The sequence below is a fragment of the Budorcas taxicolor genome, chromosome 23, assembly GCF_023091745.1.
Source record: "Budorcas taxicolor isolate Tak-1 chromosome 23, Takin1.1, whole genome shotgun sequence".
Classification (NCBI taxonomy): Eukaryota; Metazoa; Chordata; class Mammalia; order Artiodactyla; family Bovidae; genus Budorcas; species Budorcas taxicolor.
This window is the reverse complement of record NC_068932.1, coordinates 14356370-14373096: the sequence shown is the minus strand read 5'-3', so window position 1 is coordinate 14373096 and position 16727 is coordinate 14356370. Positions and strand designations below refer to the sequence as shown.

Genomic DNA, 16727 nt, shown 5'->3' with positions numbered 1-16727 from the left:
TCTTTTAACAGTTCTATGTACTTGTCATAATTCTAAATGTTTTAGAATTCTAATGTCATAATTCTAAATGTTTAGAACAGACTTTTTTATTCACTTAAATCTCTTCAAGAAATTACCTTGATGAGGAAATGTCAATCTGGACTTAACGCCTCTAAGTACACATACCTGATAAGTAAATCAACCAAAAAGACTTGAAATGTTTATTAATATTTATAATTATGCTTTTATAACATTTCCCTAGTGGGTTATATGCTTGTAAAGAGATTTTTTTTGCTGTCAAATGATGATTGTTTGAAGGAAGAAAGTACCTAGGATCAATCTTAATCTGCTGTGAACCAACCACCTATCTGGGCAAATCAAGGAACAGAATCTTTGCCAAAAGCATTATAAATTATGTGATCCTACAGCGACATGGATGGACCTAGGGATGGATGGACTTACCACACTAAGTACACAGACATAAAAAGACAAATACCATGTGATATCACTCATATGTAGAATGTAATTTTTTAAAAAATACAAATGAACTTACTTACAAAACAAAAACAGATTTACAGAGACTGAAAACAAAATTATGGTTACCAAAGGGGAAGCGTGAAGAAGATGGATAAATCAGGAGTTTGGAATTAACATATTCACACTACGATATAGTAGTATAGTAGTATGCTGAAGTGCTGTGCTTAGTCACTCAGTCGTGTCTGACTCTTTGCAACCCCATCGCCAGCCTCCTCTGTCGGAGATTCTCCAGGTAAGAATACTGGAGTGGGTTGCCATACCCTCCTCCAGGGGATCTTCCCAACCCAGGGATCAAACCCAGGTCTCTAGCTTTGCAGGCAGTTTCTTTACCGTCTGAGCCACCCGGAAGCCCCATGGTAGTTAGTATAGCACAGGGAACTCTATTCAATATTCTGTGATCACTTATATGAGAAAATAATCTGAAAAAGAATGAATATATGCATCTGTACAACTGAAACTCACACAACATTGTAAGTCAACTATACTCCAATAAAATTTTTTTAAAAATTATGTGATCCTAACTACAATCCTCAGTTCAGTCGCTCAGTCGTGTCCAACTCTTTGTGACCCCATGAACCACAGCACGCCAGGCCTCCCTGTCCATCACCAACTCCCAGAGTCCACCTAAATCCACGTCCGTTGAGTCGGTGATGCCATCCAACCATCTCATTCTCTTGTCGTCCCCTTCTCCTCCTGCCCTCAGTCTTTCCCAGCATCAGGGTCTTTTCCAATGAGTCTGCTCTTCACATCAGGTGGCCAAAGTATTGGAGTTTCAGCTTCAGCATCAGTCCTTCCAATGAACAACCAGGACTGATCTCCTTTACAATGGACTGGTTGGATCTCCTTGCTGTCCAAAGGACTCTCAAGAGTCTTCTCCAACACCACAATTCAAAGCATCAAATTCACACCAAATTCTTCGGTGCTGAGCTTTCTTTATAGTCCAATGCTCACATCCATACATGACTACTGGAAAAACTATAGCCTTGACTAGACGGACTTTGGTGACAAAATAATTTCTCTGCTTTTCAATATGCTGTCTAGGTAGGTCATAACTTTCCTTCCAAGGAGTAAGCGTCTTTTAATTTCATGGCTGCAATCACCATCTGCAGTGAATTTGGAGTCCAGAAAAATAAAGTCAGCCATTGTTTCCACTGTTTCCCCATCTATTTCCCATGAAGTGATGGGACCGGATGCCATGATCTTCGTTTTCTGAATGTTGAGCTTGAAGCCTACTTTTTCACTCTCCTCTTTCACTTTCATCAAGAGGCTCTTTAGTTCCTCTTCACTTTCTGCCATAAGGGTGGTGTCATCTGCGTATCTGAGGTTATTGATATTTCTCCCAGCAATCTTGATTCCAGCTTGTGCTTCCTCCACCCCAGCGTTTCTCATGATGTACTCTGCATAGAAGTTAAATAAGCAGGGTGACAATATACAGCCTTGACGTACTCCTTTTCCTATTTGGAACCAATCTGTTGTTCCATGTCCAGTTCTAACTGCTGCTTCCTGACCTGCATACAGGTTTCCCAAGAGGCAGTTCAGGTAGTCTGGTATTCCCATCTCTTGAAGAATTTTCCACAGTTTATTGTGATCCACACAGTCAAAGGCTTTGGCATAGTCAAAAAAGCAGAAATAGATGTTTTTCTGGAACTCTCTTGCTTTTTTGATGATCTAGCAGATGTTGGCAATTTGATTAAGAAGAGGTGGCAAGAATACACAGAACTGTACAAAAAAGATCTTCACGACCAAGATAATCACGATGGTGTGATTACTCATCTAGAGCCAGACATCCTGGAATGTGAAGCCAAGTGGGCCTTAGGAAGCATCACTATGAACAAAGCTAGTGGAGGTGATGGCATTCCAGTTGAGCTATTTCAAATCCTGAAAGAAGATGCTGTGAAAGTGCTACACTCAATATGCCAGCAAATTTGGAAAACTCAGCAGTGGCCACAGGACTGGAAAAGGTGAGTTTTCATTCCAATCCCAAAGAAAGGCAATGCCAAAGAATGCTCAAACTACCGCACAACTGCACTCATCTCACACACTAGTAAAGTGATGCTTAAAATTCTCTAAGCCAGGCTTTAGCAATACGTGAACTGTGAACTTCCAGATGTTCAAGTTGGTTTTAGAAAAGTCAGTGGAACCAGAGACCAAATTGCCAACATCCACTGGATCATCTACAATCCTACATGACATTATAAACTAGAACAGCATAAAATTCATAGAAAACTGAAAAAATAGTAAACAATAAATATTAAAGGACTCAGTTTTCTATATAATCTTACTCGGGGAAGAGGGCAGCAACAAAGATAACTACTTGTGAAGAAAACAGATCTACCATCAATAGTAAGAATATCTTCTGGTAAACTGAAATGGAAGTTCAGAATCCACTTTTTTCATTTTCTACTATCTTCCCCAGCTTAGTAAAGCTAATCATCTATAGATCTAAGTAGCTAACCATCTACAGATCTAGGTCACAGATCAGTGTTATGAACACTGTTCATAACAGTGTTCCTTGTTTGGCATAATACACAAATGCTGACTGTAAACAGAAATAAATGTGATTATATTTTATATGTTCAGTGCTTTACAGATTATAATTGGGCAACAGGAATGGCTTTTCTAATTTCCTTCTAAACCTGACTTGAAATACGAGTTATTTCCACACGACTCACTGTCATATAAGTATTCCTACCCAGTTTGTGGATACTGTGATTTTCTAAAGGATTATTAAGTTCCATAAGGATGGAACTATCTTTAATAATACTTTTATGTGGATTTTAACCACATCTCCCCTCTCCGAATAATTAGTACCTAGTAGTTCATAAATACTTATTGAACATTGGCTTGGAATGAGCAAAAGCAGCTCTACGGTCAAACATTTAATGAAATCAGAGCTCTTTAACGTCACTGTGGAAGCGTTTACTCATACCAATAATGGTGGAGCCCCATCTATCTCCACCCGCCAAAGGGGATGGGAGCATTAATAGACTGATATTTAATTCTATCTTCATCTGGGTCTTCTTGCCGAAGGCGGCAGTCACTCCTGTTGTCAATTCCAACACTCCTGAGCCCTCTTACTTGGATTTACCCCTCCTCCACACTCTTGCTTGATTAAACACCTTAATCCTGGGATTAAGAAAGAAAAAGGAGGGGGAAAGAGGAAGAAGAGCATAAGAAGAAAAATTATGAGGGAGATGGGACAAGGTAATATGGAGAAAATAAAGAAAATGGCAATATAGTAGAGAAGTTAAAGAGCAGTAAAAAGAATAGAAGAGATTTAAAAATCACCACATTTGTCATTATATTTAGAGTTATATGACTGGAAAAGAACTATATAAACGTCACTACCACCACCATAATTAATTACCTTTAAAAATTAGTTTTATTCTTCTTTCTGGAGGCATACAGAAAAACCATAAAAATAGCACTCTTTACGCTGACAACATTTTAATCAAGGGATTCCTTTTATGGCTGTAATAATTTATACTTAACTTGGGTCCTAACACTAATGTTATACTACCAAATTTTCATATATGACCATAAAATCATTAAGAACTTAAAGTATCAATAAACCAAAGAATAAAGTTAGTATTTAGTCATGTGCTTTGCTAATAACAACTAAATTAAATAGTCACCAACAAGAATGCCCTATGAGGTTGAGACACTGAATGGATACAGGTTCAGAGAGAAGGACCAAACACCTAATTATCAAAGAAGCACTTCTCTGAAGAAAAGTTGTTTCAAGGCAAAAACAAGCATTCCTGTAGCATTAAAAAAAAGAAAAGAAAAAGGCAAGAGGTAGAAAGCAATAAATGAAAAGTACATTATTACATCTTACTTGTCTGAGGTCAATAAATGCAAGTTGCAGGGTATCCCCTTGGAATCCTGGCACCGGCTCAGAGCTGGCAAACACTATTAAAAAAAAAAAAAAAAATATATATATATAAACAAAATTGCAAAATATACAAGGGTTTAAGCACTAAATTAATTTCTACTCATTAAAAATATATTAAATTATTTACAAGTAATCATTTCAAATAAAGACTATTTATAACCTTCAATTTCACCACTGCGAATGTTCTCCACACCCATTACCACAAATATTTCAATCATTTCAAACTTCTAATCTGCCATTTAATTACTCTAAATCATTAATTACAATAAATTTTAAATGGTTATCCCACAAAAGTTCAAGGGTAGTAATATACTTCAATCAAGAAACGTTTTTTGACTCTCTTTAGCCTTAGATGAATAGAAGCATTTTGAAACTATACTGATGGCATGGTTATCAAAATACTTGAAAACATCTGCTTTGTTATGGATTATGCTCCATAAAATCCTACTTCTAGCTAACAGCAATAATAGGCAGCCATGTAAGAAAGCAACACATAGGGGAAATGTTCGAATTAGCAAAATGAGGATGATGCAGGAATGTCTTTCTTTCAAATAATTTTTTTCCATAAAGGAATCCCACTTCTTTAAAAACTAGGGATATCTTAAAAATTAGATTTCATAAGACAGATTTCTTAATATCTTTAGACAAAAAGTATTTTGAAAGAGCCAAGCTACACAGTTAGAGATCATAATTCCCAGACAAGTGATTAAACCCAGGCCACTGCAGTGAAAGTGCTAAGTCCTACCCACCGGACCACGAGGGAATCTCTTTCAAAAATTTTTTATACTTACAAAAATTTAATACTAGTAACACAGCTTTGTTTAGTTAATTGAAGACAATCTCAATACTAGTTATTCTGAAAACAAAAGCCTTGTGGCTCATTAAAAAGACCCTATCATTTTACACACATGCTTCTCTGATAAGAATACGAATGTCTGCCACCACTTGCCCTCCCCACTAATACCTGACTTTTCTTAGAAAGTATTGCAAATTTTCCATTTGTTAATTTATCTGAGCCAGTATTTTAGAAACCACAAAAAATTTTATATAGATTTTGGGATAACAACAATAATTCTTAACTTTATTTTCTATGTGAAATACAGTTTAGAATGGCTCAAAATCAACAATTAAAAACCATAAATTTATGAAAGTCTAGAACAGCTTAATTTGGCATTTTTAGAGAATGAAGAATTCAAATTAAGTTTTTATTGTGCATGTTGTACAATTAATGATCACTTTACTTTAAGCATAAAAACTTTTTTTTCATCATAAGCATTTTTTCCTAAAATTTTAAACTGCATCATAATTCTTTCCATGTCTTTTTAAAAAATAATACTAAATACTATTTAAACTTTTCTTAATTCTCTTCATTGATAACCATTAAGAACAATTTTTATCCTACACAATAAATTCCCAGGGCTGCTATAGCATTAACTGTTCTCTGTTACATTTAATAGCTCAGAATGCTGTGTTCTTGTGTCTATATTTTATAATTTTTCTGCCTTCTCTCTTACGGTTTTTACATAAATTCTTACGCCCTGCTCTCTCACTCATCTCTTATTATGTCATCTATAATCTTCTTGAGCAGGTAAGTCAGCTAATTGTATTAGAATAGTACCTAAAGGAAGAGAAAATATAGTCTAAACAGGATCCTCTCCCACAAGTAATGTGAATGAGTTTATATATGCCTTTGAGTATATGTACCTTTTAGTTACTCAGAGTTACACCATTTTCCTCCCCACTTCCTGGTTCTCTGCTAGGTAGGTACTAAGCAGCTATGCCCATTAGATAGGTGACTATATTCACCTTTCTCAGGCCCCCTATTTCTGGAAAACTAAGATTCATTCAGCAAATGTAACCATACTTTTCAGTTTAGTATAATTTACTCACATCACTGTCTTTTCACACAATGGAAAGTAGAAAACTCTGGGACTTCCCTGGTGGTTTAGTTGGCTAAGACTCTGAGCTCCCAATACAGGGGGCCTGGGTTCCATTACTGGTCAGGGAACTAGATCCTACACAATTAAGAGCTTGCATGCTGCAACTAAAGATCGCACGCTGGAACAAAGCTCAAATTTCCCATGTGCCATAACTAAGACGTGGCCTAGCCAAAAAAGGAAAAGAGGTAGAATAGCTTCATACTGGTGCAACTCCATCACCCCCTACCATGGCCCAGATAACTGGTTACCTCTCTTTAATAACACGAGATCTTAACTGAAAAACAACAAGCAAAATTCTAATACCCTAAAAGTAAAGATTTTTTTTTTAATCTAAAAAGTTTTTTTCTTAAGACCATCCAGCATATTGTTGGCTTTTTTGGAAAGTCTCAGGCTACTCTTTCCAAGTGACAATTAACTATTAATCCCTAGTTGTCTCTAACCAAGACTATAAATGTTAGCTCAGCTTCTACCATCACCATCTATACAGACACACACACACATAGACCTCCTATCACACAAAGAGACTTACTTTATATATCAAACACAAAAATCAGCTCAATTCCAATTATACTTCAATTATTATCTACTTAATCTTCCAGAATTTTTCTACACGGAAAATAATCTGTCAGTTTTCTGCTCTCTCAATTCCTATTTGAGATACTATAGTTTATTAAGCCCCAATGCTTGGCATTAAACCAAAGAGCTTAGTGTTAAAATTATAATCGTACCATAAATTTATATAGTACCTTATAGCTTACAAAGCACTTTCTCACATACCATCGTCTTTGATCATTATAATAACTTATCTTAGTAAACAGGGCAAGTAGATGATGGATCACAAAGTCTTGCAGCTAGAAAAGACACTCTCTTTGGAATATCTCTAACAGTCCTCTGAAGGCTCAGTTTAAAGACACCATGTTCTTAATTTTAAAGGGCAGGGATGTTTAAATTGATTTGTCCAGGATCACACAGCTAATTCAGATTTCCTGATATTCAATTCACTGATCCATTATCTGATTAAGTATTCAGCCTCATCTTATATACCATCTCTCCTAATTATGTAACCAATATGGAAGTGAAATTCACTACTTTATAGCTCTCAGGTCTTTCCCACAAATGATTCTTAGGGCTAAGAGGCTTCATATCTTTTTCTTTACTTCTCTAAAACTCTGATGCAGTCAATCCTGTTGTTTTTAACCTTCTACAATATCTTGAGTCTGAATCTGTATCTATCTTAATTCAAGCTATCATCATTTCTTGCTTGGATTACAAAAATACACTCCCTATTTGGTCTCTCTGCTTCTTGTGCACTCTTTCCATCCACTTTCACCAGTATGATTTATATCAGATGTAAATATGATTTGTGACACTTCATAGTGTAAAACCTTTCACTGGCTCCCCATCACCTTCCCAATAAAGTAGACAAGTAAGGTCCTTTACAACCGATCTCTCTAAACTGATCTCTTACCACTTCTGCAGGGGCGCCTTCCAAACCACCTGCGCTTCCTTGTATGCGCCACAACCTCTTTTCACAGTACCTCTGCTCCTTCTGCCTGGAGCATCCTTTCTCTTCTTCAGTGGGTAACTCTTACTTATCCTACCTACCATTCCATACATCTTCTATGGAAGACGTCCATTACCCTGAAGGCTGGGTTAGGTCCCTCCTCTGTGATCTCACTGCAACGCCTAACACAGCCTAACTACAGTACCTGTTTTCCTATCTTATAAGTCATTGTTTACCTGTCTGTGTTTTCCCACCAGACCATATGACTACTGGAAAGTGTAAATCTAGAACATTCTGTGCATATTTCATGTATTTATTTCAAAATAATTAAGGGTGAATACTCCAAATGTTTCCTTCAGCCAAAACTAAATCGTGAGTTCGTCCACCAAACAAGAAGCTCACAGAAATAGAGATTTTGGGTTTTGTTTTAACTTTCACATACTCTGTGCCTAGTGTACAAGAGATATTCAGTAAATGTGTTAAATGAATGAATAATACAAATAATTCATTTATTCAAATGCTGTCCCAATAATTCTAGAGATAGATTTCAAGCTATGAACTTCTTAAAGAACTGATGACTAATTTTATTTGGGGATCCCTTTAGTTTGTCTTCAGAACCCTCCTTGGCTCATCCAGATTCTCATTTTGTATATGCTTTGTCAATTTTCTTTGTTCTTCTCTCTTGGGCCAGCTTTTTATTCAATAATACCTACTTCCTAATATGATTTCTTTGTCTTTGTCATTAGTCAGACCATTAAGAGTATTTTTTAAAAACATATGCTGATTTTGGTCTTTCAATAAGATATTTAAAAATAGGTTCCCAGCTTTCTAAAGGTTTTTGTGGCTTTTTTCTAAAGAAAGTCAAAATCTTTGGGTTTTTTTTTTCTCTTAGTGCCTCCAATTTGATTATTTCTTCTTAAAAACAAAACTTCGTGATATATTCATGTCCTCTTATTTTTTGCTATAACATGGAACTTAATACTGATTCTGAGTTTAAAAATTCTCTAAGATTAGAGAGGGAGGTGTCATCTTATTGGTAAGGTAAAACTTTGCTGTATTAGTCTAACTGGGAAGAAGATAAAACTGCATTAATTTAGATGAAACTAAAAGCAAAAAATAACACCTGCTGGAGAAGTTGTGGTAATAATGACAAAAAAAACCCCACAAAAAACAAAAACCACTTCCAAATTGTAAATCTCTGAAGTTTTAAGAGAATAAACAGTATCTATAGGAGGAAAAAAAGAGCTTCCCTAACAGCTCACATGGTAAAGAATTTGCCTGCAATGCAGGAGACCTGGGTTCAACTCCTGGGTCAGGAAGATTCCCTGGAGAAGGAAATGGCAACCCATTCCAGTATTCTTGCCTGGAGCATCCCATGGACAGAGGAGCCTGGCAGTCTACAGTCCATAAGGTCACAAACAGTTCAACATGACTGAAGCAACTTAGCACACATACACATAGGGGAAAAAAGCACTAATTATTTGTAAATATAACAAGACTTTAAGTAGGAAAATACGCCCTTCCTGCCCTTAGGATCTATAGACAGATGTACAGGGTTTGCATGGAGGGAGGAAAGATGGCTTAAGAAGTCAGGCTGTAAGTATATATCTTTGGCATGAAAATATAAATCCTTAAACAGTCTTGTCCTAGGCAGACAGTTATCTTTATCATAAGATGTAGATTATTTGGAAACAATCTACATAGAGTAAGAAAAGTTGTCAGGGGTTGGGTGGAAGTAGAAGAAAGAATTTCCACGGAATCAGAAGAGTAAACAGATCAAAAGACTGAAAAAGAAGATGAGGAGGCTAAGCTAGATAAAATCTCAAAACTTTGCTTGTGGATAACAAGGCAAGGGCATATAAAATGGAATAATTTTGTAACTAAATAAATGACTGAATATAAAGACAAACAGTCTGCATATTGAGACTGCTCATAATTCCATTTCTTATGCTGAAGATTTAAGGTAGCTAGTTAGAACCCAAACTTTGGCTAGGCAAAGTATTCTACGTGGAACAGACGTGTTATTAGAAGGGATGACGAAGAGCACCATCTAGTGGTTTTCCTAATGGTGAAGAACCCATGCCTGGAGTCTGAGGACTTGTGAGATTTCTGGACTGTTATATTCTGTTACATGTGGCTGGTAGCGGTGGAGGGCAAGCCTCTGGAACCAGTGCCCCTGTACATTCGTCACCCCACATATATAAAGTAGTGTCTATTCCTCTTCCTTTCTTGGAAAAGGAGCAAATTTGATAAATTTGATACCTTAAAATGCCATTAAGACCAGGAACAAATTCAAGTAAGCAAATAATATAACAGCATCCAGCTCACTTGAAAAAAAAAAAAAGATACTGAAATATCCCCTCATACCATCAACACAATTTTCCCAGGATTCTTTTATTTTGGGGTGTAGACCTTTTTCAAGGCTAGAAGAGATGTCCTGAGATCATAGCCACATACATACAAAAAAGTCTATAGGTTTTTGTTTGTTTGTTTTTTGAGGTGGGCTAAGTCTTTATCCAAATGAAAAACAAAACAAGGCCTTCAAATATAGAGATTCACCTATTTTTCAATAACTCATCATTGAAAAAGATACCAGTGCTCTTTAACTTGGAGCTTTTCTAGTGTTTATGAATTTAAGATGTTAAATTCTTAGGAGCTGATGACCTCAACTAGATTTTTATGTCGAATATATTATATGAAAAAGTACATTCTCAAAAAGTATATGAAGAAGTATAGTCTTATTCTGGGTACTTCAAATCCTTTGGAAATGTTTGGTTATTTTTTTAGAGTTGTGAAGGATTTCTCAGATACCATTACAGGAACTTAAGAGGGTATTTTTATTTTTTCCTCTATACAGTTGCATTTGTAAGATATCTTATATTGGAATCCAATATATGAGATGTTTAATAAAACAAAAGCACATACACAGACTTAGAACATCAGCTTCATGCCAAGCTTGGCAAATGCTTCTCCAACTAAGAAGTGATTTCTCTGGAACTTATATAAAATCTGTAACAGGATCAAATGTTCAGTGCAGTTCAGAAGGAGGCTACAATTGCAGTTCCAAATGGATGCCTTCCTGACTTCTCCAACCATATAGTTATACTAATAATACTGATTATGGTCAAGTTAACAAAAAATACATACTTTATTCATGCATAAACACTACCTAATACTCTCAATCCATCCACCTTTTAACTAAATTAGGTCTGCTTCTTATACTCTCTCACAGTGCCATCTACTTCTCTAAAATTTAACAACTTGTAATCATATTTATTTGTGCAATCATAAATAAAATGAATGTCTTCCCACTGGGCCTAAAACCCAAGAGGGTTAGGACCTTTTCTGTTTTGTTTACATTGTATCCCCTAAATGCCAAGTACTTTGTGCAAGTGAAGTGAAGTTGCTCAGTCGTGTCCGACTCTTTGCGACCCCATGGACTGTAGCCTACCAGGCTCCTCTGTCCTTGGGATTTTCCAGGCAATAGTCCTAGAGTGGATTGCCATTTCCTTCTCCAGGGGATCTTCCCAACCCAGGGATCAAACCCGGGTCTCCCTCGTTGTAGACAGACGCTTTACTGTCTGAGCCACCAGGGAAGTACTTTGTAGATGTGAAGAAAGTAATTAATATATGGCTTTGACATTCATACTCTTCTTTGTCTTAAATTTTACTACCTCTGAATCCTAGGATATATTTTGGAAATTATGAATTCCAAATCCAATATTTCACAGGAAAAATTGAGGCTTCTCAACTGTTAAATACCAAAGCTACTTGTTCAAATCCAGGGAGAGCCAGGACTAGAATAATGGTCTTAACTTCCTGACATGTGCTCAAACCATCTTAAGACTAGATCAGTGCAAAGAAATAAGAGGAAAAAACAATAGAATTGGAAAGACTAGAGATCTCTTCAAGAAAATGAGAGATACCAAGCGAACATTTCATGCAAAGATGGGCTCAATAAAGGACAAAAATGGTATGGATCTAACAGAAGCAGAAGATATTTAGAAGAGGTGGCAAGAATACACAGAAGAACTGTACAAAAAAGATCTTCACAACCAAGATAATCACGATGGTGTGATCACTCACCTAGAGCCAGACATCCTGGAATGTGAAGTCAAGTGGTCTTAGGAAGCATCACTACGAACAAAGCTAGTGGAGGTGATGAAATTCCAGCTGAGCTATCTCAAATCCTAAAAGATGATGCTGTGAAAGTGCTGCACTCAATACGCCAGCACATTTGGAAAACTCAGGAATGGCCACAGGACTGGAAAAGGTCAGTTTTCATTCCAGTCCCAAAGAAAGGCAAAGCCAAAGAATGCTCAAACTATTGCACAATTGCACTCATCTCACACGCTAATAAAGTAATGCTCAAAATTCTCCAAGCCAGGCTTCAGCAGTACATGAATCATGAACTTCCAGATGTTCAAGCTGGTTTTAGAAAAGGCAGAGGAACCAGAGATCAAATTGCCAACATCCGCTGGATCATCAAAAGAGCAAGAGAGTTCCAGAAAAACATCTATTTCTGTTTTATTGACTATGCCAAAGCCTTTGACTGTGTGGATCACAATACACTGTGGGAAAATTCTGAAGGAGATGGGAATACCAGACCACCTGACATGCCTCTTGAGAAACCTATATGCAGGTCAGGAAGCAACAGTTAGACCTGGACATGGAACAACACACTGGTTCCAAATAGGAAAAGGAGTACGTCAAGGCTGTATATTGTCACCCTGCTTATTTAACTTCTATGCAGAGTACATCACGAGAAACGCTGAGCTGGATGAAGCACAAGCTGGAATCAAGATTGCTGGGAGAAATATCAATAACCTCAGATATGCAGATGACACAACCCTTATGGCAGTAAAATGAAGAACTAAAGGGCCTCTTGATCAAAGTGAAAGAGGAGAGTGAAAAAGTTGGCTTAAAGCTCAACATTCAGAAAACGAAGATCATGGCATCAGGTCCCATCACTTCATGGGAAATAGATGGGGAAACAGTGGCTGACTTTATTTTTGGGGGCTCCAAAATCACTGCAGATGGTGACTGCAGCCATGAAATTAAAGACGCTTACTAGTTGGAAGGAAAGTTATGACCAACCTAGACAGCATATTAAAAAGCAGAGACATTACTTTGCCAACAAAGGTCCATCTAGTCAAGGCTATGTTTTTTCCAGTGGTCATGTATGGATGTGAGAGTTGGACCATAAAGAAAGCTAAGTGCAGAACTGATGCTTTTGAACTGTGGTGTTGGAGAAGACTCTTCAGAGTCCCTTGGACTGCAAGGAGATACAACCAGTCCACCCTAGAGGAGATCAGTCCTGGTTGTTCACTGGAAGGACTGATGTTGAAACGGAAACTCCAATACTTTGGCTACCTGACGTGAAGAGCTGACTCATTTGAAAAGACGCTGATGTTGGGAAAGACTGAGGGCGGGAGGAGAAGGGAATGACTGAGGATGAGATGGTTGGATGGCATCACTGACTCAATGGTCATGAGTTTGGGTAAACTCCAGGAGTTGGTGATGGACAGGGAGGCCTGGCATGCTGCAGTTCATGCTGCAAAGAGTCGGGCATGACTGAGTTACTGAACTGAATTTAACTAAACTGAAGGGGAAGAAAAGTTCTATGTTAGTTCATATGATTTCATCCCTAACTCAGACATTTTGTCAAGTCTGACCTGTGTGTGTGTGTGTGTGTGTGTGTGTGTGTGTGTACATGCACACTCAGTTATGTCTGACTCTTCATGACCCCATGGTTTTCCCTGGACAGGGAACCAGCCAGGTTTCCCTGTCCATGGTATTTTCAAGAACAACAACAGAAAAGACCTGAAGATAAATGACTGAAAGGGGAATGAAAATAATTCTACAAGAAAATAATAAAGAAATTATGGCTGCCCAGTTCACAACAGATGAAGTTAAACAGTCATTTAAACATAGTCATCAAATATGTGAAGAATTTCATAAATGATCAGTTATGTATATGCCAAAAAGTTGAATGGTCTTGAAAAGAAGTACAGCAGCATCAACTGGCCTTAACTTTTTTCCCAAAAGAGTAGCATTTTATTTATTCATTTATTTATTTTTGGCTGTGACGAGAGGCACACAGGATATTGGCTCCACATGACCAAGGATCAAGCCCATGCTATCTGCAGTGGAAGTGCCGAGTCTTAACCACTGGATCTCCAGAGAAGTCCTTGTCCTTTTTGATAACAAAGTTAGGAGACTCCAGAAAAGCAAGTGTAGGCTATAGAGACTTCTTGATTTGTTAATTTGTTCATTTATGCAACAGATACTCTGTGAGCACAGCATTCTGCAGGGTGCCGACAATTATAAATTCTATATTGAACTTAACTTCTATCCTATATGATTGTATCTCTTCTCTTTCCCTGCTTTTCTTACCCTTCCTCATCTTTTCTTCTTTTCTTCCGCTCTTCATACCACCCACCCCAAACATGGGATGCATTCTCAGGTCTCTTCCACTAGGAGAGTCTCTGATTCTAACCACCTATTCATATCAAATTTATTTATTTACTATCTTTATGTATGCCCACCTTCAAAATGTTTGGAATCCATTTTCTTCTCTTCATTCCTACTGCCCAAAGTCAAGTTCTTTCTATCCTTCATACGAAAATGTTCAATAGTCTTTTAAAAGGTCTTCCTACTTGCAGTACCTCTCTCATTTCAGTTTAATTTCCACATGATAGAGTTAACTTTCTATAATATAAATTTTACCATGTCCTGGTCTTTATTAAAAAGTTTCAATGTATCACTATTGCTTATTAACTAAAATCCAAGCGTTCAGAAGTCTAAGTTTTTTCAGCCATATCTTTCAATACTTTCAATCATGCATCTTATAGTCTAGCTACAAAAGACTGTATGAAGATTCTGTAAGCATTCTCTCATCACAGTGCTTTTTAGAAAACTGTTTTAATTTTTACTTATTTATTCATGGCTGTGTTGGGTTTCTGTTGCTGCACACGGGCTTTCTCTAGCTGCTGTGAGTAAGGGCTACTCTTCGTTGCTGTGCACAGGCTTCTCACTGCAGTTGTAAAGCACAGGCTTTCCTTTTTGTAAAGCACAGGCTCTACGCGCGCAGGCTTCAGTGGTTATAGCACTTGGGCTCAGAAGTTGCAACTCATGGGCTCTAGAGTGCACAGGCTTTAGTAGCTCCACGGAATGTGGAATCTTCCTGGACCAGGGATCAAACCCATGTCCCCTGCATTACCAGCTGGATTCTTATTCACCGTACCGCCAGAGATATCCCAGCACAGTGCTTTTGCCTATGCCATTCACTCTGTTCAGAATGCCCTTCCTTGCTTTTGATGAAATCATACTCATCCTTTAAGACTGTCAAATTTCACTTCCATGATAGTCAATCTTTTCAATCCCATGGCATGTATAATTAATTGCTCCCTCTTTTCAAGTAATATGTACTTCTATAAAGAATTTATATTCCACTATAGCTATTTACATGTCTGTTTTCTCCCCATCCAGTATGTGAGATCTTTGAAACCTGATTCATCTTCTTTATTTCCCAGTAATAACAGGTAATAGGTTCCCATTAAACATCTGAATAAATGAATCTTTCCTACAAACTAGTTGACTCTACAAGGAAAAAATTCAGTTACAGACTGAAATTTGAGTTCAAGCCAGTTTAAAACCTGAGAAGTCTGTGTGTCACAAGAAATACCAGGGAAAAGGGCACAAACATATTTGAAAAAATAAGTGAGCGCATGGATGAATCAGTACTAATTCTTTCACCACTAGAAAAACGAGACAACAACTAAAAGCATAATGGCTGAATGACATGAGAAACTGAGTTATTCTAACTTTCTACCTCCCCAACCTCAGCTGGTTGTGCTATTTGTTTCTACCTGCAGAATGACGTTTTAAGGCCTAGGAAATATATGCATAATGTTTCTACAAAGTAATAAGGATGGAAAAATAATCAAACTAGATAAAAGGAACATTTAATTCAAAATAAAGGCCATTCCTGATGCTTAGATTTGATGCTCACCTCTTATTGTTTAAAATCTTTAGACTGAATTTCTTGAGGTGCCCAGGATCTTTGGTGGTTTATGATATCTAGGTCCTGATCTCTGCTATCTGACTTTCTTGGACTCTGGATTTCTTACTAGCATAACACAGACTAGTAGGATTGTGACAAACCAGTCACAGACTTTTAAGTAATAGTTTCTGAACCTTTTGAAGGGAAAGAAATAACTACGAATCAATATGGACCTACAAAGAATCAGAGCAGTAACATTTTCTTCTTTGAAAAAGTAATTAACTCAAGGATGAGGAAAACTCAATGGCCATTATTATTCCTATAGACCAGCAAGGTATCCAGCAAAGGCGTTCGTAACTTTGACTTACGACTTAAGATTCAAAACTATGAGTTAAATTCAACTAGGGAATTAGCAACTGGCTAAAGAAATCTAAAGACACCCACAAGATTCTGAATAATGGATCTAAGTCAATATGAACAGGTAGATCCATATAATATGGTTCTCAAACCTTACTGTGCATCAATATCACTTGAAAAACTTATTCAAAAAGAAATTGTTATATCCTGTGCCAAAATTGCTAGCATATTGAGTGCAGCACGTTCACAGCATCATCTTTTAGGAATTGAGATAGCTCAGCTGGAATTTCATCACCTCCACTAGCTTTGTTCATAGTGATGCTTCCTAAGACCCACTTGACTTCACATTCCAGGATGTCTGGCTCTAGGTGAGTGATCACACCATCATGATTCTCTGGGTCATGAAGATCTTTTTTGTACAGTTCTTCTGTGTATTCTTGCCACCTTTTCTTAATATCTTCTGCTTCTGTTAGGTCTATACCATTTTTGTCCTTTATCGAGCCCATCTTT

General features: G+C 37.1%; 1 protein-coding gene across 1 annotated transcript in view; it reads right to left on the bottom strand.

Annotated features, from left to right (window-relative positions):
* The window catches only part of EXOC6 (exocyst complex component 6), a 173408-nt gene that overhangs the window by 28526 nt on the left and 128155 nt on the right, over positions 1-16727 (bottom strand). Inside the window, exon 21 of the mRNA XM_052661217.1 lies at positions 4355-4428. Within this exon, the coding sequence (XP_052517177.1) occupies positions 4355-4428 (74 nt within the window). The remainder of the gene's footprint in view (positions 1-4354; positions 4429-16727) is intronic.